At 41.1% G+C, this 25,541-nt stretch overlaps 1 protein-coding gene across 5 annotated transcripts in view; it reads right to left on the reverse strand.

The window, feature by feature from the left end:
* The window catches only part of fstl5 (follistatin-like 5), a 169,415-nt gene that overhangs the window by 102,535 nt on the left and 41,339 nt on the right, over positions 1-25,541 (reverse strand). For all 5 annotated transcript variants that reach the window (XM_037077779.1, XM_037077778.1, XM_037077780.1 and 2 more), the window contains one exon: positions 6,357-6,605. In XM_037077779.1, the coding sequence (XP_036933674.1) occupies positions 6,357-6,605 (249 nt within the window). The remainder of the gene's footprint in view (positions 1-6,356; positions 6,606-25,541) is intronic.

Here is a 25,541-nt window from a genome sequence, read left to right on the forward strand (position 1 = left end):
CATCTCTAAATGTTCACTGTTTTCTGATATTCTAAAGACCAAACAATTAAAGCCTGAAACACACCGGGCCAGACGTTGGCCGTCTGAAGCATTTAGGGAGACTCAGATGAGTTCGGGATCAGATCTGTTTGGTGTGTTGCTGTGTGTGACGTTGTCTGCTGCGATCCAGCGTGTGAAGTCTGAGAAGGTTGGCTGTCAGACGTCTGAGTCGTTGGATTGTCTGACTGGCGGTGTGCTAGCGGATCAGCGCGGTGTGTGGGAGGGGCTGAATACTGTGTGGGCTTTGTTTTTCTATGCACTCCATTCCATCTTTTCCTGTTTTCATATTTTGGAGTACTGGCACGGGATTAGCACCACCTGCTGTTAAGGAGGCTTATTGCATCTCACGTAAGTGCAGAACGTACACGCTCCTGTGGAGCTGGCAGCACGTCGAAGAGGAGTGTTCAACACAACCAAGATGAGAGACAACAGAGTGGTCAGATGAAGGCAGCTGGCTGTTGGTTTGAGTCTGAGTGGTATGTGGGGGCCTTAACTGTTTAGTTGAGAACATGATCATCATAATAATTATAATAATAGTAATACAAAATAAGACTATCAGTCAGTTGCAGGTGTACAGGTAATAACTGCCTGACACGTGATTCTAGGAGTCTCGAGCCAAAGTCACGAAGACATGAGCAGGTAGGATGCAGCTGAGATCATTAATATAATGCAGGTAGTCACGCAGCTGCAGAGGCATTGTAATTATGAAAGTGAAAAAGCTGTTCTAGCTTCCAAGCTATCACTCATTAATCATGTTATGGAAGTAATTCTAATTCTAATGTATATTTAGCAACCTGTTCCAGATCGAAAGCCTCAGTGTAATTAAAAATAACACCTGACTGGACCCTTCCTGTCCTTCTCCTGTCACATGTACGAACAATCACACGACATCCTGCTGAAGAACAAACTCTAACTTTACATATTTACAACACAGTCGCTCTCAATTAAGTCAAAAAAAGAAACTCCTCCTTTTTTATCCATAACATGTTTGAATGTATTTGAATGTAATGCATGTGTGTGAAAATCACGCAGTCAGTAGTTTTTTGAAACCAACTTGTGTGTGTGTGTGTGTGTGTGTGTGTGTGTGTGTGTGTGTGTGAAATGGGTTTGCCCTCCTAAAGTGTCCAAACATTGTTTCTTGTGAGTACATGAATCATCAGCAGGCCGTTTTACTCGACACAGGTATGATGTAATCTAGCAACACCGGCTCATCTCACGTTGAAACAAAGCCTTTATAAAACTTTGATCCACGTTCAGCAACATCATGATGCAACAGCAAAGTAAATGATGCAGTGCAATCGTACGGTGAGTTGTAAATAAAAAACTGTGAAGCTCTGGTGCAGGAGGTTTTATTGGGAGCCAAATGTCTGCAGGTTCTCTAAATGTATGATCTCCCAGATAACTGGATGTGCAGAATGCACTGAAACCACCTGCTTGATGTGCCGCAACCTTAGCCCTGATTGTCTCCGCTCATGGCAATTGCCGGCTGCAGTGATTGCTCGCCTTCATGCACACATTTCCCTCCGCAGATTGGACAGGCTTTTGTGCACCACTTAATTTTCAATCAGATCCGATCCAGGCTAAGTTGCCATGCGGTGCGAGGGGGTAAATGGTGGGTCATATGCTCTCCCCAGTGCTAATGAGAAGCTTCAGTCAACACATGGCTGTCATTTTTTATCCCGTCTTCCACTGCAGATGAGAGTCACAGAGAAGGTACGGCTGACAAGGCCTGTCCATTTCCAACATAGACCCATTCAGCTGGGACCAGAACCAATAATGGCTCAACTTCTTTGCATATGGGTGTCAGTTCAAAAGCAATCATTTCATTTCCAGCGGCTCTGAGTTGAGCTTGCCCCAGGGACTAATTGTCTGTCTATCAAATTAATGTGAAGCAGAATATTTTTAGTGCTCATCAGATGCCCTGGACTCGTCTGCGGATGAGACGTCGCCTCATTAAGACATCATTTGGACATTTGAATACAGAAGATAATGGTACAGTTTCACAGCTTCTGCTAAAGAATGAATCGAGTGTCACTGCCGCATCATATTCTACTGTCGCACATTTATCCCACTTTCAAAATTGGATGTTAAATGCTAATTCTGAGTTCTAAAGTGCTGGAACATCACACGGTGCCCAAAAGAAATCTGAATATGCAAAACCACTATTTAAGCATAAGAATATAATAGAATCGAGATGTGTTTTTGAATATCACTAACACTTAGTTTTTGTCATTATTTACACTGGAGGAGGTTTAGTTCATCTCTGGTGTGGTGGAGGACTGGAGGGTCGTGCTGTCACTATATGCTTTTAAATTAAGATGATCGAAACTAACTGGCTGATAAATGATATACAGAGACCATCAGTGAGCGTCTGATCACTGTTTCATTAGCTTCTGTATACCCAACAAAAAGTAAAGTATGAGCCAATTTGTGGCAGTCAGCCGAGCATCAGCATGTCATCCATCCGCCGCTGACAGTTCGTTTATGGCGTTGTGTTTTGATTTAACAGCCTTTGCTCATAGATACAAACAAGTTTATTATGTTGGACAGAAGAAAAACCTTATACTACTCTAATGACAAACTTCCCAAGCAGCACTTGTAGCTGCAACTCAGGGCCCGATTTATCAAAGTTTCTGGGCCTGTTGTCCGGGCCCGATGTAACACGTTTTGCCCTCAAACAGGTGCACCAGCCGTGAGTCGCAGTGTGCATGCCAGTTGTACGAGTTGTGAGAGTTTTCCTCTCTCAACATTTAAAGGAGGATCGAGCAGATGATGGTTATTTTATATTCTGCTGAATGTATTGAGGTCATGCTATCTGCGACATTGGGATGAAGGCATTAAAAAGCAATAACACAGTTCAGGTGAGACTTAGAAAGGATTGAAAGAACAGGAACTGTTGGCTGAAAATTGGAAGCTCACGAAATGTACATTTCATAATGAGGAGAACATGAATGTCTGTACTAAATTTCTTGACATTGTCAATACATCTTAAAAAATGACAAATGTTAACCACACAGTCGCACCTGTATAACGATCAAGAGATGAACAAGCTCAGTAAACTTCATCATTTAGGGACCATGAACTTGAGTTTCCCAAATCCTTTCAATAGTTGAGGTATTTGGCCGTAATGAACAAAAGGCTTCCTGACTTACATCCCATGAGCCAGCTGCTCGCGGGGCTGCGAGGTAATCACTTGCTTCTTGGCCCACGGCCTGACTTTAACATATTTAATTGAAATCTGTTAAATAGATATCCTCGTAAATAGTGGACAGAGACACAACTGGGACCCAAAATATAACCTCCTTTGCAGAGAGGTAACTAATATTGAACTGAGGGAAATCCATTATTATGCTGTGATAATGAGTATATATCTCCATATTGCCAGGTAAATTGAACCCATTACCTGGAGGAGAAATAATCAAGTGACACATTTAATGTGCCATTGAGGGCAAATCCCATTTTACCCACTAATAACCCCTGAATCATAATTACATCTAGATTTGGTTGTAAGCTCTATTACATTTGCTCAATTATCCATTTCCTCTGATTGCCACGGTGCCTTTTGTAGTTCAACAAAGAACAAATCCTCGGCAGCTCAGTAACATTTAAGCAGTCCTGCTGTTTTCCCACATAAAGATGTAAAACTCTTAAAACAAGATATTTTTTTAAATATATAATTTGTGGTTTTATTCTTAAATATTTCAAAGTGCTGAGGAGAAAACAATGCCCCGAGCAGAGATCACTAATCGCTCCAACAGGTTGCCGGGGCCTCTCCCTGGAGCTCTCATCCAATGAGAAATTGATTACACATCAGTCACAGTGAAAAGAGAAGAGGTCTGCACTGAGCAAGGATAAGATGAAGCAAAGAAAGAGAGCTCGTGTTTTTCTTATTCCTTCTTTTGGCTCCTGTTGATCTGATATTGATTGCCTGACATTGGTCAAATATCCCACTCTGCATTGCGGAGAGGCCGCTCGGCTGTGTGGGGGTGTCGGGTCTGACAGACGGGCACATGAGAGAGGTTGATGAGGATTGTCACCCAGCGGGGACGACTGCCTTGTTCTGTGATTGTGACGAAACCTCACCTCTCTGCACAGGCTGCTCTAAACCTGTTCAAGGTGTGAGGCTGCTGTTTCAAGATGGTTTGTATGTTGGCTTTCCCAGGGTTTGGGGAATTGTTGTAAAAGCTTGCTCATGTTTTTTCTTCCCAACAGCGAGGCTTTGTTCATCTCCAAATTGAACATAACAGCAGTGAAAGCGTGCGTACATCGTGAGACAGATATGTGGTTTGTTTTTGTTTTTTACTTCCAAACTGCTCTGTGAGGACCACAGAGAGTTCCATCAGCAGCCGCATATAGATCCAAAGCCATTCCCAGTGTACTGTGAAGTTACTTTACACAGTAAACAAGTCAGCAAAGAAACCCTGTTGAATCAATGCAGACTCAGTCAATCTCTCATGAATATTATGAATATGCTGTCGGTGAGCAGTATGCAGCTATCCCCCTCTGCCCTGAGGGGAACAGAGGTCCAGAGTGTCAGGAGCTCTTACCTCACTGATGTCTGGCTTCACAAAGGGAGAGCAGCCTTGTTTGCAGGGAATAAGACTAATTGGTGTGTTTATACAATCAATGGTAGAGTGCAGTCAGCCTCCTCTCGGGAAATATGAACAGCACAGCACAACCACCTGCTTCTGCCTCTAAACTAAGATGTGCATTTCACAGACAGCTATATAATGTTTCTCAGATTGTGACCTTTGTTCTTTATGTTCATCACAAACACTTTGCACATTCTGTAAGGTCTTCAGTGTTAGCTGTCTTTCCATGTATTTGATGCTCTGTATGTTCTTGTATGATGACAAGTATCTAGATTTACACTGGAACATGGATCTACTTCAGATTACAATGCTGCTTTTCATGTTTTTTTGGTGTAATACGGCCACGTGGATTCAGCAGCATCATTATCTTCCCTATGACAACATGAACATGTAGATGTCAGAGTGAATCCTCTTTTACTGTCGACACTCGTACCAACGAGACGCAATTGTTTTTAAAAAGAATCTCATGTCAGGTGAAGGTTATTTGATTTGTTTCACATCTGGCATCATATTAAAGGAGTATTTGCACATTTTGGAGAACAAACTCATTTGCTCTCTGGTGAGGAGTCGGTAAGAAGGATAAATCAACTCTTCAAGTTGGAGGAGAAAAAAATCCACCTTCCAACACCTCTAAAATCTCACCAATTTACATCTGACAAGTCTGTTCACTCTGAGAGCGTAAAAATAACAGTTTGCCGGTAACAATGGGCTATGTGCCACACTGTTTCTTGGCTTAATGGTAACTACCTGGAATCTGTGCTGGTTGCCTGGCAACTGTCTCATTAGTGTGCTTTAAAGGTGCCAGTTGGTGTATTTTGTTGTCGTCAGCCTTAGCCAGGCTAGCTTCACCCCCTCTTTCCAACGTTGTTAAGCTAAGCTAGCCGGCTACTTGCTGTAGTGGGTGTCAGTTCCCTAAATGACAAACTGTAACTTTAAGTCCCCTGATGGAAATTCAACAAAAGTTGCTCAGTGTCAGCACCAGTCCTATAATCAGGGTGTTGGTTTGGCAAAATGGACATATTCTTTAAAATACACTATTGTGATTGATTTCTTCACCGTTTGTTGGTGACTTTTGTCTGTGTAGGTGTGTCTTTTTAAACTCTGCCCAGTAAGGTGAAGGATTTATTGAGGCTTTCACTATTTCACAAGCTCAGCCGCTAACATCTGGCTAATAGATACTAACCCTGCTTACATCTCCTGCTCATGGATATTTCATTTATTCTGCTTCATCTATGTTAAAGAGTCCTAAAAATAATTCCCTTTCATTTCCATATTCCTTTTGGTCATAAGTAACCTAGATCTAGTCCTGTGTGGCTCACAGGGTCAGACATGCAGTAACACAGCACAGGGATCTGTTGTATTCAACCGGAGGTACTTATAGAAAACTGGATTTTCTTGAATTAAAGCATAATTTGATACAGTTTCCATTTGTAGGTCATTTTTCTTCATCACAGTTAAAATGAAGTCCTCGCAAATAGTGTTTCTTATAAGTTGCCTAAACTAAACACACTTAATGCTCAATAACCTTTCAATAACCTGCATCAAAGACACAAACTAAGAGTGTATTCAATGATTCTTGTATCTACACATTTCAAGTACCTGTCAGAGCTCGAGGTTAACGAAGGGTCCGGTACCGACGGGACCGACGGGACCTCACGTGATACACAAAGGGTCCAGTGCAGGACATACATATGTTCATGATGGAAAGATCACAGGAGCTCTTACCTTTGTAGAAACACTCCTCACTGTGCATGATGGTAATCTTGTGTCCTCTGAGGCAGGAGGCCCGGTGGAGCTCACAATGGTTCTGGTACAGCTTCCCATCTGAACCACACACGGGTTTATAATGTGGTTTACAGTGATCCAAGCACTTGCACTCTCCTTGTCCAGTCTCATGGTTGACCACACAGTGACGCCCCAAACCACAATACTTGTGTTCACATGGACCTGGAGAGACATTGTGTCCCATAAAACCTGCAGAAAACACACAGAAAAATAATTATTATACGACTGATTTTTTATTTTATTTGATGGATTTACTTTATAATTGTGTCATGCACCAATATGTCCAACATAAACAGTTTACAAGTCACAGTTATTTAAAAAAAGTGACCAGGAACCAGAATAGCAACATAAATTACAAATATACTGAACAAATAAATCATCCCAACCTTTTTTTCCAACCTTTAAAAACAAAACGTTGCCAATTGAAGGCAGTCGAGTTGAAAATCGTCTCAGGTTTCACTCAGCTAACATACATCCGCCTGAACAAATGGACATCTCTCTCTACAGGTTGGATCTCAGGCTGTTTCAGTCCCCTCACCCCCTTTAGGGAATCCCCATCGATACTGGATGGTGTTTTTCTCAAAGTGAAAGTCAAACCTATAAATTATGCAAGCCGAGTTAATTACAAAGCACCCGCAGAGGGAATGATTTAATAAAGTCTGTTCACTTCGACCCAGATGTCTTCAAAAATGTGACGCAAAGAAAAACATCCAGTTTTGTCATTTGATATTTGCATGCGCGGCAGCAGGACTGCAGAGATGACATATAAATGTAAGTACATCTTAAACTAATCATTTCAAATTAACAAGCAGAAAGAAATGCGTTCTGTCTAAGTGAGCATGTGTAACTAGTCTCACGGGAAGATCGAAGGCCGTCTCAGATCTGGTTAAATCTCATTCCGAGCCGTAAACACTTGTCATATCTGCTCCACCGCACATGGAGGCTTCGGCATTTTAAGGGCAATTCCAAAACAGTTAGTGGTGAAGAGACTTTTTAGATTCATTACAACAAGTATGCAGCGCGGCTTCATGGAAGAAGAACTCACATTTTAAAATTCTGTGTTTATAAATTTCGTGTAACCTCTAGATTTCAACCTTTTATGGCACTTTAGGATTCAAAGAATGTGAAGTTAAAAAAGGAAGGTTATCTCAGGGCTGAAACTAACTTCTATTTATACTGCAATAAATCGACATATTATTTTATTATTCATCAATACGTACTTTGGTCCAGAAAACAGAAAAATGCAGTAAATAGCATTTTGGTGACATCATTGAATGTCTTATTATTGACTTTTGTTTGTTTGACTGAATAATCAGTCAGCTAATATTTGCAGCAGAACCTTTGTCACCACCACACTGAAACCATCCTGAGTTACAATTTCAACCATGTGATTGTGGTTAATTAGTTGTTAGTTATAATTAACTGCCAGCTGGATTTAACTGAGAGACTTCTGTACATTAATTCTTTATCTCTTGTTTCCATTCATGCTGTACTTCTGTTTCTACTTAGCACGGAGCATCTGTAACAAAAACTATTTCCCCTCCGGGGATCAATATTCTGATTCTGATTCTGATTTTCCTCTTGTTATGAATGCAGACAGTCCACTGAGTGCACATGTACTGTTAGATTAATGTCAGTACTGAATGACTGAAATGTCAATATTATGTTGGCGAATCTTCGAGGAAAGAGAACACAGACATGGTGCCACATGTATAGCATGTATAGAATGAGTAGACACTGCTGGTGCTTCAGCCCTGTTGGACATTTTCTGTTGGTGTTTGTGTGAACGGGTCTTCACTGAGCTATAGCCAGGAGTGGTTCACCTTTGGGTCGGGGTCCCCTGAGGAGGCACGAGTAAAGATCTCAGAGGTGGTACGATGGTGAACAGCATGTGTTTACAGTGTGCAGTGTGTCCCACAGTTCATTTATACTCTGCAGCTTGCTGTGAACGTGACTTCATGAGAATTAACCCCCTGCAGTGAATGACTAGAAGGGGAGGAGCAGTCTGGCTTCTGAAGTAGCCAATACTTTCTCCCACAAAGTGACCTTTACAATGATACGGGCTAAAACATCATTGAGTATTCATTTGATCAAGAGCTGAGGAGTTGAGGGTTTGAATTGAAAATATAAAGTTGAATGAAATGTGGGAAGAGCGTCCTTGAGAAAGGAACTTCTTCCTCCTACTTCAGGTGTGCACATCTTCATCAGCCCCTGACTTCTGACCACTGTGTGCACGAGGCATAAAAAGAGAAGTTGTGTTCTGGGGATATCGGAGGAGCTGGAGAAACACAGGTAAACACTGCAGCCTGTACGATGCTCCAGCAGCAGTTTGGAGGAGAAACTCTATAAAGACTCATCAGAGCGGTGATCAGCAGCCTTGTAAACTTCATTTACAAAAGGTTTTAAGAACAAGATTCTCCTCTAAAAGAAGGCTGGATCCTGTTGTGGTCGGCTGTTTCAACCTGCAACATTAATAAGTCTTGACAGGCCACAGATCAGTCTGTACAGTAACCAGTGAACCATATCAAATATATCGGCTTTCCAACAGCAGCTTGCTCACTCTTAGATTGCCCTTTGGAATAGTCCTCAAGGGGTAGAGAGGTATGATGAGCAGAGAAAAAATAAAAATAAAAACCTTCATAACCATCAGAGCGAATATTTCTCAAGGCTGCAACGTTACATAAGGGACAACCTGCAAGGACTACAGAGGAAATTATTACTACCGCTTATTCTATCTGTGAAAAGGTCACTGTATTCAAAAGTGTTACTGTCCTTCAGAAAACTGCCAATACACTATGATTACAATTTAAAATATATCCTACATATTTAAGTTTTAATCTCATAACAAGATGAAATGTCTACTCACTCAGGCTGACGCCTTTTTAGACTGATTGATTTTGAAAGAATCGACTATTTATTTTCAGGTAAATCATAGAAATCTGTTACTTTCTTACTTCTGCTTCTAAAAGTCACATAACCTCAGTGATCAGCAGATCTGCACTACACGGATGAACCAATAGAGTGCAACTAAAGCAAATAGTTTATTTTGAGATAATTTTGAGATTAATAGGAATGAATAGGTGATGCACAGCATGTGTCAGGTGACCAGCTGCCGCGAGCTTGAGTGAAACTCATCACGTCAGTGTGGAATTACTGAAACTACCAGAAGAAAAAAGCACAACAGCTGATCGGATCTTTGCAAAGCAAGTGTTTGGACAGGTAGCAGAACCGTTAGAACCTTCAGCACCACAAACTTCATACAACACCTGCAGAAACTCACGGCTGCGGCGTGTCAAACCAAGCAGTGCTGATTTGCTTCTCCACAAATCAAACGTGTTTGTAACTAAATTAGCAGAGCCACTTTGTCAGCCGTCATTCTTCAGTAGTACTGCAGGGAAAAACGCAAGAAGAAGCAACACTATTATAAAAATAAATCATGATGTTGTCTCTGCAGAATTTGCATTTGCAGAAGTAGACTGCTTGTTCTACAGTATAAGCGTGTTCTTAAAAGGCTACAGTACAGATGTAATGTCCACAGCTGTGTTGTTTAAGAGAGGGGAAAGGCAGTTCAGACTGATATCAGTATCAGAAGGTACTCTTAGCTTCTCTCATTAGTCTCTCATCAGCAGCGATCCGTGAGGCCGTGATGCTCGTCAACACATCGCTATCATTGAGTCCGATGGTCATAATATCCAAATGATTCCTGGTGGGACGTCTACATTTTGTCAGCATCTTTAATCTTTAAAACATACTGCGAAACAACATCTACAAAACATTGGCTCCATTTTTAAAAGGTGGTATGTTCCAGTAATAGTTTCTTTTTATGTCACTGGTGAAGCTGCTGAGAGCTTCAGTGAGTTCCTGGGACAGTCCTGGGCTTCTAGCAGTTACGTTCATGTAAATGTAATTCCTTTGACTAATACATTATGTAGGGAACATAAAGCCGTCCAGACATAGATGTGAAGAAGGAAAATTCATAATTAATGTTTGCAGAAAGAAGTTTAACTTCCTTCAACCGCTTCACATGGCGAGGACAACCTGCCCGGTGCTCTCAGACTCATTTTCACATCAGGAGAGATTTAATAAATACAACTCAAGTCTACTGCAGCACATGGATATACACAGCAAACCTCATTTATGGGCTAACGTTTGATGCCACGTGCGGCCCTGTGCTTCTGTACACTTTGGACCATAATTAATGCATCTGCAGTCAGGGATGATTGTAGTTGATGTTAAATATTGATCAAGTCAATCCAAACATGAATCATGGGACTGGACAGGAACCCAGGTCTGTGGTTTTCAAGTTCATTCTACACCTGGTAATCTCTGCTGTCAAACAGTCTCACAATACATGCATGGACGCAGAATGCCCCAAATAAAATACAGAGACAATGCAGATTAGTTGCACAGAGTTGTAATCAGAGGCACACAGGGTTGCACTGCATCAATCCCAGATAACGCACTTGGCCACATCGGCTGCTTTAGTAGCTGGCGGATGTGTTGCTGAGCTGCAGCTGAGCTGTCTGCCCTATTATCAATACACATGATGACGTGACTTTTCTTTAGCCCTGTTGAAAGAGCGAGAAAGAAAAGAGCCTGTTGTATAAATTCTCTTCATGTCTGTTATATATTCTACACATGCAGACATTAAAACTGCAGTGAAATGCTTGTACGATGTCAATATCACCATTTATGGATCATTTTCTGTTCTCTTTCTGCATAGAGAGCCACATGTGTCAGAAACAGGCAAGTCTCTGAGTCTCTGTATGAAGCGCTGTGTGGCTGCTCTCACCTGTTAACGTGGACACTGAAATGAAAAGCGAGACGTTACGCCACACATGCAGCCGGTGTGGCTGGAGTTTCCAACTCAACGAGAAAACTGTCATGGAAATAAAACAGCATACAGACTGGCAAACGCTAACTTTACTGTCATGTTGAACACATTTTGTTCTTCACTACTGACCGATAAATATTGGCTTAGTGGTGCTTCACTGCATTTATTACAATCTATGATGCATTTGACTTTGAGCAGAATGGTCTCCTGTTATATACACTTGCACGAAAAGCAAACCTGCCGTGTTCACACATACGCCTCAGCAAACATCACAGCAATGCACCAGAGAGGCGGCTCTGCTGCTGAGGTCAGATGCATTAAACATTGTGAAGTTTGCATCTCTGTCTGCATTTAAAAACAAAAGCCAAATTCAAAACAGCAAAAACTTTTTCTCGTGTCAGTTTAACTGTAACCGGCTAAAGGCCCTAGTGAAGACTTTTGTTTATCAAGTGGAAGATGATATAATAACATGTTTAAAGACCACAGGAGTGGAGACTGTATTGTATCATTTCATAACTTTCATAACCACTTGAAATCCCAATGCTAAATCCTGAAATGTTGCTTTTGAGAGATAAATGGCTTTTAATTAAAATGTGCTCATGAGCGTCTGAGCCAAGTGCTGGACGATCGGCTAAACAAGCTGACTTAAAGTGTTAAGCCTCGTTCACATCCCTAACATCTCCCCGCACACAGTCCTGCATTATCCTCCAGCCGTCACAGAGGATTTAGACGAGATACAAGTGTGTACACTGTGACCTGATTGGAGCCAGTCAATTTGCTAGTTTATTAAATCCCCGCGGTGCCCTGGCATAATGATTATTTAGTGAATTTGTGTCGCACAGCCAGGCTTCCTCTGCCACCAGCAGGGTCATCGAAGGGCGCAGTCATTCGTTATCAGTATGCACATCCAACAGCCTGGTCATCAGCTGACACCAGAGACAAATGAGGGATTGTGCACAGCCATTCATTTATTGACGACCTCGTACTTTTTCAGAGCATGGACAGAAATTCATGATGCTCGGTGTTCAGTGTGAACCTCAGGGTCAGTGTTAGTTTTGAACTGCAGCTCTACACTAGTAAACACATACTAGGAGCATATCAGTATCAGTTCTTTCTTATTTGCCGATTTAGAAATCGAACAGATTTCACATCACAATATTTGTGCGAGTGTACTCATCGCACTGAAACAAAACCTCATATTTACTGACAACAGCTGCATAATTAGCCAGTTAGCAAAATAATGACAAACTGCACATAAGTGCAGTCAGTGCCTAACAATGTTTTGAGATGACTGACAACACCCAATTACGTTAGCTTAGCATGAGCTTAACTCTAGTGTTGACAGCTGCCTGAGCAACTGAAGGCGGGCGGTGAAAAGTTACTTTTGATATTTAAAAGAAACTTCCATGGGACACAGCTCTGTTCACCAGCTGCCTGTCATCCACTTGATACTTGACAACTGTGACACTGACGGCAGACGATCACCAAGATGAGGTCAAAGAAGAGCTGCTGACTTCATGATTGAAGACATAATAAACACAGGTAGATAGAAATACAGGCATTACTGCAAGTCAACATTAACATTACTATTGTAAATGGCAATCTGCAAACCCACGCTTGTTAGATCAATTTCTATAACAGTAAGAGATCAGAGGAAGTTTTCAGTGTGTAGAACAGGTTCAGATTGGTCCAGTTGTCTCATTAAAACCAAAACAGGCTGAAAATATTAACTTCAGTCAGAGCGTGTAGGCAACACCAAGGTCCTGACGTATGTGACTCCAGTGTGCACCGTGTGAAGGGCATCATCCCTCCGAGCATGTATAATGAGGTGAGCGCCATGTAGAAGGATAACAGACGTGCTTGGACATGGCTGACATGATCAGATGGATCAAAGCCTCGCTGTCACAGAAAAAGGAAATACAAAGCGATTTAATGGAAGCTGCTGCACACATTTGGAGCAACCTTCTCTCTGTGTGAAGCCGTTCAAGCTGAATTCTGACATCTTCGCTGCTCAGGCTCAATCTGAATACTCACAACCACTTTAGGAATACGTTTGGTAGCACATTCACTCTTGGACATGCCCCCGTCTTTCAACAAGCTATACTGCACATCCCATTTCTGCCCTGGCGTTTTCTCCTCTTCCTAAACTAAGAATGTTTGTCTGGTGCCCATCTGATGTTTTCCATTACAGCGGCTCCGAGTCCGGAGGGAGAGAGCAGAGAGCAGTAAACAACAGTCAGAGGCTCAAAGCTCTCTCAGTGCTCCGAGTTAAGCTGGCCCACAAGGCCCATGAACGAGTGCAGGGAGACTCAAATTAGAATAAACTACTACTAAAACAATGCTAAAACTTTAGGTGGCACATAAACATTGTCACATTCCCTCACACCAGCTGACACTTGCCTTGATTAAGTTCTTTGAAAGTCCCAGCAGACCTACGAGCTGGAGCACAAGGCTGCATGGAGGGCTGCTGATACTGGAACACAGGAGTATCGACAGAGGCAGCAGCAGTTCGGTGTATTTTTAGCTAACCTGTTGTCATGCAAACAAAAATTAATGTATTCATGGCTAAAGATTTGACGTCACTCAATCTGCCACCGTGTAGGGTTTTCGCGCACAATGAATGAATTAAACTGTCACCATTAGCGATGTCTCAGGAACAGCAAGCTCCTGAATGTCACCAATTTGTTGACAATAAATTATTTGTGACATATTTATGGAGAAGGCAATTTAATGGCCCGTAGCGTTGTTCGTTTTTCAGCCAGCTTGAGTTGTAGGTATGCACATCCATTTAGATTTCATGTTACACTTGCAAAAAGGGCGACAAGCAGTGGTTAGTTTTTGGCTAGAGAAACCTGTAACCATCCCACAGCAGTCTGAATAAGCAGACGACCTGGCTACAACAGATCTGGCAGATAAAAACACAGCAAATTTTGTTTTTTGAGGTCGCTGCATTTGGTTTTAGTGCCGATACTTCAGGGTTCCCCCACCGTTATCAGGCTGAGGTGCAGCACCTGAGCATCAGAACTAACTGTAGTCAGTCTGCAGTGGGTGTTATTTATTTATTATCTGCTTTTCTAACTTTCTGTATACAGATATGGTAATAATAATATGTTAGGGGATTAGAACCCTGAGCATCAGTGCCATCGGTGAAGTGATCGTCTGCTCAGAGCCCAACAAAGAGTCTGTATCTGCTGCCACACTATCAGCTTCAGTCCCCAGGCTGTGACTCCTCCATCCACTCTGTTGTGTAGCGTAAAGGGACTAAACACAATTTTGTTTTCTCATTCCGTTGCCGCCACCACCAACCACATGTACGTAGGGCTGCCACAAACCTAGAGCACTGCATACTGTTGAATTAGTGAAAATGTGTCCCTTTAAATTATTTCAACATATGAAAATAATTCATTGTGTTTTGTTTGGCTCTATGCAGTTATCCTTTGGCTATCAATTCAACGAGCATCACTAAACAAATACTCTGAGCTGTTGTTTCTGTAAGTTAAACTAAGCTCAAAGCTAAATTTCATCTGACATCTAGGTTTTAGTTTGAGAGACGACTCGGAGGTTTACTCAGAATCTATCACGTGTTTAAAATGACACGGCGACTGTATCTAAAGGAACGTTTGCACAGCTTAAGTTTATTCATTGCATACAAGTGAAAATGTGCATAATTATCACTTCTTCACACTCAGCTGTCAACAGAACCTCGGTTTAGAAATATGGAGATATGTGCAGTATTATGGGCAAACATCATCATTTGGTTTAAAACTGTTGTCTGGTGATAATGAACGTCGAAAAGCAGCCAACTTAATAATCTTCAACTTTATGCTCGCTGAGTCAAACGCTGACTCCTGGCAAGCTGCTGAAAGGCGCGTATCCATCAGCAACGTGACGGAGGTGTTGTGTTATCACCTGCTCAGACGCACCTTCCTCCTGCACCGTATGCTAATTGCAGCTCTGTGACAACACTTTTACTCCTGGTGGCATAAACAACTCGTGAACATTTTATGAGAAGCTATTTGAGGCCTAAGAGCTTTCTCAACCCCGTGGAGCAGAATAACCCACTATGTTTAAAACATTGATGACTTTCCTTCCACCTCAATGAGTCTGTTCCGTAGTCCGTCCCCTGAAATGCAGAGCACTTCTGCAAAAGAGATGTGTCATGCCGCGTCTTATATCTGGTAACTTCATGCTTTTGCAGCCGGGAACAACTCACCGTGTTACTGTCAGTGAACATGTGAAATCATTTTCGAGCAGCGTTCGACCGTTTTTGCCTCTAATTTGAGCGGCCCTGTCTTTTCTTTCGCCATTGTTGTTATGTTATGAATTCAAACTGCATGTGTGCAGAGGTCAAATCCTTGGTATCCTCACAAAAAAACAGGGGGAATCTATTCCTTTTTAATGAAAGCTGAGCTCTGCAACCTGCTGAGCTGAAACCTTGCCAGCCTTACTCTGCAATTCTGCTCTCCAGATATAAAAAATGTAACACTCGTGGTGAAGAGACAGCATTTGCATTCACAGTTTAGACATTTCTGTCTTTTACAAGATGACTGAACGGTGAAATGCAATTTCCTCTTTAACAGTATAAAAGCGGTCACTGTAAAAAAGTGCCGGGGTCAAAGCCAGAACATGTCGATGGGAGTAGCAGCAGAAAATAGTCCTGTGAGCCTCAAATTATCACGTCCGATAGAAAGGCATTAGATAAAGAAATACACTGCAGTGGGAAATGTATTACATTTAAACAAGACAGGAAGGTTTTCAGTGCAATGGGAGGCAGATATGGGACAGAGGGGTGTTTACGACTGAACATCCATCTTGTAGTCCTCCACAAACACAACTGACAGCACATGAATAGACGGCACTGAGTGTCTGAAATCAGAACGACGGAATCAAGTCACGTCCGATTTATTCATAGATTGCTGTCTGACACATTCATCACAGACCACTTTGCAGAGCACAAAAGGACGTAGTGTAAATACAAATTAAAACTATATGAATAAACTGCGTGTGGAATATTCTCCAGCTTGTCATTGTTCACAGAGATATTAATAGCCACACCACGGCGTCCTCTGCAGAGCCTATTAAAGAACCCCCTCCTTACTTTATTTTCATTTTATTGTTTTACAACTTTGAATCACTGCGGATTAATTAGGCTCCTTTGACAATGATCCACAAGGAAAATAAATAAAAACATCAAATCTTTGTTTTTCCCACAAGGTTTCAGATTTATGCACAGAATAAGATCTGTTATTTATGTATACACTTTGCTGTTGGACATAAATTACACTCATTAAACTTTCAATTGTGATTTCTGATGCAGTACAATGTTGTTTCCTGTTCATAATAATTCCATGTGTGGTTCAAATATGCTACTAATGCTGTTTTGTGGAGATGATCCTCTTGAGCAAGGTGTGTCATTATGGAGTGAAGTGTGTATTTCACCCCTCCAACAGGAAGAAGATAATCACAGCGAGTAACGAGTACAATGACTCCGTAACAACAGAGACATGTTGGCTTTAATTTGCTGATAAAGACCAGGAGAAACAGTTGAAAGCTCAGGAAACAGCTAGTAAGTGGTCCTTATTGTAAGTTAAAGTCTAGTAGGAGGATTCAGGACTCGTCTACTGGCGGAGATGAAATAAAATATTCACAATTATGTTTTCATTACAGTATAATAGTCCTATTCAACTCGGCGCCCTTTAACAACCTCACTCTGGCCTTGTGATCATTTCATTAGCAGGCTAATTGTTCCATTCATTAGTTGTGTCTGATGCAGAGCACAGAAATATTATTATTTCTTTAAAAAGTTCTAACTCATTCTGTTTGAACAGACAGCCTTCTTCTCCAAGTGATGGGTGCACTCTATCTGTTAGTGGCACTTGTGTGTTAAATGATTAAATGTACATTGATTTAACATTTAAATTCCTGGCTCTACAGGTCAGATGCAGTAAATACATATTTTCGGCACCTTGGTAGTAAAGTATCTGAATGAGCCTGAAGTCTGTTGCACCAGCTGTACGTGAGCTGTGTCTTTAGTTCAGTGGAGGCTGATCCAGGAGCTGTTGTCCGGTTGTACCACTGAGAGGAACGGTTCCTCTTATTAACTAATCTGGTGTTAGTCGAGTGTTTATCACCATGTTGTCTCATGCAGGATGCAGCTGCATTATGTGGCAGATGAAGTTGTAACATGCTACTATTAATTAATAGATAGATGTTAATTAGAAAGCTATCGACCTCATTTGCTTGACAGCACTGTGCTTATGGTCGGCTTTGGTTTAACCACAAAACCACTTGGTTAGCAAAACATCAGGGTTTGACTGAAACAGTCACTGAGAGTCGACCGTGTTGCCTCTGGCTAATTAACAGCATGTTTACATGTCAGGCAAAGGTAGAAATTAACTTTTGGCTGCTTTACAGTTAACGTGAACTCTGAAAGTGTGTGTCCACACTCAGAAAGACAGCATGATTAGTCTTCTTAGTAGTTTTAAGAGCTGAAACTTTCTTGTTTAGCTTGTTATTAATAGTTTTTAACATTATGCTCTCCGCCGTTTCTCATCTTGTGTCACTCATTTCTTTCTCAGTGTAGTTACAGGTTGTCAGGATTTATTAGGCCGCCTGTCATCGCTGCAGCGTTTCTGCCTTCTCAGCCAACAAAATGTGATTACAGATGCTAATTCAATATTTGAGTGTTATTTATAAATTTAGGCGCAAATGTTAAAAGCTAAACCTAATTAAATTCAGAAAGAGCATGAAAGGAATAAAATGCAATAAGCTGCTTCAGTTCTGGATTTAGATTGAATGAAATGTCAGCCTTACCTTAGCACTGGTTGTGTTCCCTTTATATAAAGGTGTGGGGGACTTTTGGAGCTAAATGTGACAATAATGTCTAATATTTCCCAAATATTCCTATATTATCAAGTAACAAACAGTTTCCATTTATGATCCAATAATGCTGTTTATCCGCCTTCTCAGCTACATGATACGTTTTATTACTTCTAAACTGCAGAAGACAAATTTGTGGCTGCTTCAGCTAACAGAATGAAATCTACACAGCGTATCCATCACTGTAATGCACCTGCTTTTTATTGAGTTAACACACTTGTACTTTCTTCGTTCAGGTTTTACAATATGCTTTTATAAAGACAGTAATCTGAAAGCTGAATATGCCCCAGCAGGTGCTACAATATTTACGTGTGTTCAGTTTTCATGATGCCTGCGTGGGGGTTACACTTCCTACTCTGCAGTGGATGTGATGTAAAATGCAGCCGTGTGTGATACTTGAGTCATGATCAAAAAAAAAAAGAAAAGAAACGAATACAAAAAAATGAATTCAATTGCAGTAACGAGACTAAAAGAAATGTGTTCCCTCCACCCTCTCCCAGCCTGCGTGTGCTGCAGAGTGAATATGAGAGCACCTGGCAGCCACTTGGCAACTTTCCGTCCCATTTCATTCCCTCGCCTAATGACTGAACGTGGGCCGGCTCCTCGCTCATTCTGTCCACATCAGGATGCAGCACTGAGAGCGTTTCCACCAACAACCCCATTTATCAGAGATTGCAGACTAATTGTAAGCACCCCACGCTACTCTCATTACTATTTCACATTACAGTGAGTTGTCTTGTCGGGAGGCAAACAGCAGCGAGCCGAGTAGTTCACTTATTATACATCTAATGTTTTAGGATGTTCTTCCTGTTTGGTGGTCGTGGTCTTTGGATGATTGTGTGGATGTGTACAAGGATGTTCATTTTTAAGGATTAAATATTAGGACACAACGATGAGGAATCTCACAAAGAAACAAGGCTTCATAAAATAATTAAGATGAAGTATTTCTTTCAGTTTGTTCAGAGGATTAAGAACAAGTGGACCTTCATGTTTTAATTCATGTTGAAATACAAATGAGACTGAGGTCAGAGCAGCAGACAGACGATAGTGGATATGAATTGCTTTGTCTGTTTTACAGATTAAGAAAGGATTAGAGTCAGTTTAGGTTATTTTACTGAAATGATGGGGTTAAAACTAGCTTCAGAATTACAGTTATTTGGGAAAGAAACAAACAGCTGCATGGGGCCGAGTATCAGTTCTATACAGTTAAAGGAAATCAAAGCAAAAATACATTCTGCCTGCACAATGAATTAGTTTGAAGGTTCGGTTCTGGCTGAGATGGACCGGTGGGTCCTCCTGAAGCATTAGAAGGGTTAGTGCTCATGAGAGTTCAAAGTCCAGTGTTTTTATCACATGTCATCCTCTGAGATGATTCTTTGAGTGTCCTGATGGACCGATACCAGCAGCTTTGTTGCTAAAGTAAGCGAGTGTCTATCATCTGCTCCATGTAGCTTCCACCGTCTGGGGCAGCTGGGAATGACAGCAGCACTCGGAAAAGCTGCATACAGAACCGATGTGAGCAGAAATGATAACGTTAATGATGATGATCATATTTGCTCATAATGAATATTTCTGTTTTTCAGTCTTCATATTGCTGTTTTTGTAAACTGTCCAAATATTTGGACAAATTATACTTTTATTGTTTGTGCTTTGGCAATATTGTTTAATATTGTTTACTCTTAAAATCATTTGATTTAATGTGCCCTGAACTGATGATGTAATAAGATCAAGGCTAATTCATAACAGCAACATTTTTGTTCATTTTTTCATTCTTTCTGTCGATGTGTGGATATTTCATTTTGTAATGAATCTTTTATGGCGCTTTGTCTTTGCCCCAAGTTGAAAAGCTCGAGAACGATCAAGGCGGCTTTTCTTCTACAGCCTCTCAAGGGTTATACCTTTAAACTCAATAGGGGCTTTTTTCAAAGGGAAAAAAATAAAAATAAATCTGGTGTCACCAAAAAAATAGCACATGAACTGAAAAGTGAAGAGATTAAAGCATGTTCTCCTCCTGTCAGACAAAAAAACAACAGCAAATAGGATTTTTTTCCCCCATGATGAAACACATAAAAGACCTTCTTAGATTTCAGTTCAAAAAAGAACAGAAGAAAAAACAAAATTGCAGTTGTATTTTTTCCTCCAACTGCAGCGATAAGCTGAACCCCCCGCTGAGAACGAGCCCCTACAACAAGTCGCCTGTCAGTCAAACCCACGTCTTCTATCTCTCCACATGCACACAGCGAAACGAACAGTGCAACAATAAGCAGCTTTGAAACATAATCTGTAATCTGTGATCGAGATGCTAAAACCTTAAATGTTTTCACTCATATGGTCGATTCATGGTTCCTAAACTCACCCCACACGCTGTCGTAGATATCATGGCTGCTGTCGCTGCTGTGAGGCGATTAATGTCAAACTCCTGCAGGAAACTGGATAAAGACTTCAGAGAATCTTGTTATTCTTTCATTGTAAGCCGCAGAAATTTCCCCGTTTGCGGAACTAATAAAAGGAATTTCTGATTTCTGAGAATTTAAGAAGTCATGTTCATTTTGGAATCAAAGCCGAGTCAGACGAAACACTTCTGTCTTTAACTTGATGAGTGGATCTCTGTTGGACTGGTTTCCTGTTTGGACACTGATGCAGTCCTGCCATTCAAATAAAAGGCACATTAAAGTTAATCTTGGCTGAGCGCAGGAACCGTCCTTCAAGGTAATGTTCCCTCCTGTGATCACTGTGTTGACCTTCAGATGGAAAGAAAAGTACCTCTAATGCCGAGCCTTCATCATTATCCCCTGTAAGTACCAGGGGTTCACGCGGATCACTTAGAATTATTGATGAATCTCAATTAGATCCGTCTCACTCCATTTAATTCTACATATTCACGATATGGTTTGGCAAAAATTATGGGTATCAACATCCTGGGAGTCATTTATATGCTGGAGATGAGTGTTGATGGTAATATTGTTGATCTTGCTAAGTGTGCAGCACGTTATGCTTCCTTTGGCAGTGCTGATGATCGCCATGACACCTATCACTCTCTTTTACCCTCGCGTGTGTTATTATTTTCAAATAAGCAGTTTAAAGTTCTTTGCGAGTTCATTAAGCAAAATGAAGGCCTGGAAATACATTGCAAACATAACGGTTTATGACGATATCGCTCATAAACATTGTTCTCATGGTTTTACACTGTCGATCAGCTGATGTTTACCAGCATCAGTAACTCTCCACTGCAGTCAGGGGCCTCTGATTTGAGCTTTTTTGTATAAACAGGATTTAGAAATGTCTTCAGTGAAAATCAGTTGAGTGAAAGTAAATGATGGCAGCTTGTCGTGCAGCCAGAGAGGCCTTCTCTCTGTTGATAACGGTGAATGTCCTACACCAGAGCTGATAACAGGACTGCAGTGTGAAGGGCATTCGGTTTTCAGAGAAATCAAAATGTTACTCCAGTCCAAAAAAATCACTCTTCCGTTAATTTTCCGTGGAGCTGCTCCAAACTGCTCAACCAGATGCACCATTTCCTCGAAGCGAAGGATTGTTTTTACTTTAACCAGAGAGCAAAGCAGACAAACAAGCTAACTTGCTGTTAAAAATGTGTATCCAGGACTGAGAGCAGCAGACAACCAATTGAAATCGGTATTTAAAGAAACTCTATTTGAACTATAATTTCTCAGAGAGAGTGGCTCATTAGAAGTCTGCGCTCAGGCAGGAAACACTTAAGTAGTTCAACTTATGGTTCACAAGATGCAGAGTCCTGCTGGTGTACTTTCTAGCCATCTAATTAGGAACCAGCCTAGACCTGCGACACCAGGTGAGAGCAGGTAACGAGCAGGCACGACGGAAAACTACTGTGGGCTTCATCACACTACTCAGAAATCGAGCTAATTTGTGATACACACTGACGGCTCTTGGGAAACTTTTCAACGCATCCCACGAGAACACACAACACCCAGTTACAGCGTTACGTAGCGTGAAAGTGGGACAGCTAATACAGCTAATACAGCTAATTGGTGCTTTTTGACCTGTCAGAGGAGAAAACGTACAGGTGCATTTCTCATCATTATCAAAGTTTTTGTCTCAGATATGCCAATAAGCTGAACCAGTGCCAGGGTTCGTGCACTCACAACGGCATTGAGACTAATTAATTTAATTAGCTGCAGCTGTGTTTGTCCCATTCTCCACCGTGAGGAAGGTTTAAAGGTGTTTCAGCTGCGGTAGAGCTTCAGTTCTTGAGATACTGGCCTATCACTGATAAATTAATATTGGCGGATATATTGTGATCAATATTTAAGGCCAATATGTCGAAATGAGAGTGTTAACTTCCTCTTATCATTGTCTGAATTGGCCCAACACATCCAGCATCAATCAAGCAGGTTCTAGTTGGTTCATCCAAACGACCAGAGGCGTTTTTGTTTTTTTCATTTCTTGATTAAATCATGTTTCTTGCAGCTCCCTGCCTTCCATTTTTTAGAAGATTCCCTGCTTCAACACACCTGATTCAAATGAAAAGCTCGTCATCAAGCTCAGTTAAAGCACGATAATGACCCATTCATTCCAGTCGTGTGTGGTGGAGCGTAGAAACATCAGAGACACTGTCAGGATCAGAGCAGAACAGCAGAAAACACAGAATGAATGTTTTACAATGGAGGTCAGCCTGTTTTAAGCTCTAGTTTAAAAAAACATGTTCTCTGTCATCTTGTCTTTATATGTTCCTTGAATACTGCTGTACTGTAGTAAAAGTCATATAATTGCAGTGTTCATTTATATAAATGTTAGAGTGAGTTATTTTATGAAACAGCTGACACACAGTTACTTGGATACTTGGGACACTTGAGATTGTCTACTTTATTTTTTATTTACATCTTTATCTCTATCTCTTGTTTTCATTCATGCTATATTTCTATTTTACTTTGCAATGGAGCATCTGGAACAAAAACAATTTCCCCCCAGGGATTAATAAAGTATGCTGAATCTGAAATTGTGGTTCATTCAAACACAATTAGCCCAAATTAGAAACTTCCTCATGCTCAGTGGACGGTCGATCTCAAGAAGGATGATAGTTTGTCAGCCAAAAGAAGAAATGTAATTTCATTTTAGTCTTTTATTGTGTGTGTTTCTGACATCACCGGCATGTTCTAGTGCTATCAGATAACTTATCTACATCCATTCACACACTGAGTGTGAACAACAGCTAAAGTTTCAAACTGAGCATGCAGACCTGCAGTGCGAACACGGCCTAATGCTCTCTGAAGAGCAGCGTGACCGTGAAAGGTACAGCCGGCTTCCTCCCCTGAGGAGGCGACAGGGTTGTAGCGTGCAGTATTTAGGCCGGACACAACTGTCCTCTTATGGCTTAGTGGGTCAAGGAGCATAAGTGGCCTGTAAAGCGAACCAGAATCTCCTCTGGGAATTCAGAAGGAAAATCCAATGGGCTTTTTTTTTTTTTTTTTTTAACTCGGCAGCTCATCTAAGCCTGTCAGCGGTGCTCATAAGCAGATGGTGCAGTGCAGTCCCACAGCCTGGCTTTAAAACCACCGCTCCTCCCTGCACGGAAGAAGACCGCTCACTCCGTGAAACTACAGTAACTTGATTAAGACTTACTGTACGAAAGCTACGATAATTAAATTGTGGCAAAACAGTGAAAGGTTAGATGGAACAACAGGGAGTCTTTCAATAATTTTGTCTGAGAAAAGTGCAGCGCAGCATTCAGCGCTCCTCTGTACAGCTGTGACGAGTTATTAAAAGTGTAACCCGGGCCCGGGGGGGGGGGGCGCAATTTTAGAATTAATATACAATTTAGAGCTTGGTGTTTGCAGCCTCTGAATTATTCAAATGTACTTCTGCTATGGGCTCGGGTCTGGTGGGGGTAAGGCAGCTGCTATGCATACAAATTAAGATATTATGTCAGTATATGAAAGAATGGAAGACGACGTAGATTAGAGAAACATAAACATCAGTGCCAGGCAACAAAACAAGATGTTTGCTCTTGTGCTCAGTTCAAACCTCAAAGGCTGCACCATGCTAATGGGAATAGTCCAGCATGTTTGATTGTTATTTGAGACCGATATTGCATTCTGTCCGCAGGGAAATCTTTCTTTAGTGGTCATATTTATACGCATGCACCATCAGGCGTCAACACATGGCCTCCACCTATGAGAAATTTGATTAAAATGATATATTTCTCCAAGATTAATACACATTCTGGCCCGCCAGGAAATAAAGGTATATTCAAAAACACACTGATAACAGGCAGTAATACCATACACTCCTTTTTTTTTTTTTTTTTTTTTGTGGTTTCAGTCAATCGGAGGCTTTGGTCGTCTCAAGGTATCACAGTATAGTTAATGTCATCAGAAATGATTTTAAATATAGTCAGAAATACAAATGCTTACGTTTACTGTGTAAAAGCTTTTGGTATCTATTTTATCTTGCAAGAAAGTGACAGAGATTGTAAGTATTATTTTATCATTATCTGGATCAATGAATAACTTCAAACATGACATCGTTTAAGATAAAAAGTCCACCAGCATGAATTTATGGAGGAGCAACGACAACCCCTTTTGTTGGACCACCAGTCCAGAAAACATGTAGATGTAGTTGATGGTGAGAGACAGATAATTTTATGTTTTACATGTTTATCTATTCAAAAGTATTTTTATTAACTGGAGAAGTTTTGTGCAAACAGCAGAAAACTAATAAACTTGAAAAAGGAAAAAAGTTTGCTGAGGTCAAGATTTATATACGACAGTTGTGTTATTCTCACTGAGCGGTAAATTAAATTCCAGTTAAAGTTGCACAGTGATGATGATGATGATGATGATGATGATGATGATGGAGGCAGTCGTCTCACCTCGCTGTAGGTAGGACGCTCTGAAACCTCACTGACTCACCAGCTCCAGTAATGTGAACACAAATCATTCTTTATTGACGTGATGAAGTTGGACCGCTCCGGCAGCGTCCACAGGATCAGAGCGACCCGACAAATCTGATCAGCATCTGTCCAGAGCAGATTATGCAGCGCTGCTAATACAGGCAATGTGCATTTCTAGTTTTACACCACCTGCCATTACACCTGTTTATTTATATTGAAATAAAAAGTGTTCATGTTTTTTACATTTATACTGATTTCCACGGTGTATCTGAGAGGAATTTTGTAGCGCAGTTATACATTTTTTAATACTGTCTGGAGTTTAAGTCTCATTATTCAGTGAATATTCAAGTGTAAAAATGATAATTACAATTTGTCATTTGTTGAGTTGACAGCAGTTTGGATCTAATGAACACGGTCTGTAAACACCAGCAGAAATGTTTAAGTCCCTCGTTTGCACCAGTCATCCCTCATAACGATGTTGCCCCCGCTGACACGTTCTACATGTAACGAGGAAGGTATGCTTATCTCAAAAAGTTCCATCAGG

Source organism: Acanthopagrus latus, chromosome 18 (assembly GCF_904848185.1).
Source record: "Acanthopagrus latus isolate v.2019 chromosome 18, fAcaLat1.1, whole genome shotgun sequence".
NCBI classification, from domain to species: Eukaryota; Metazoa; Chordata; class Actinopteri; order Spariformes; family Sparidae; genus Acanthopagrus; species Acanthopagrus latus.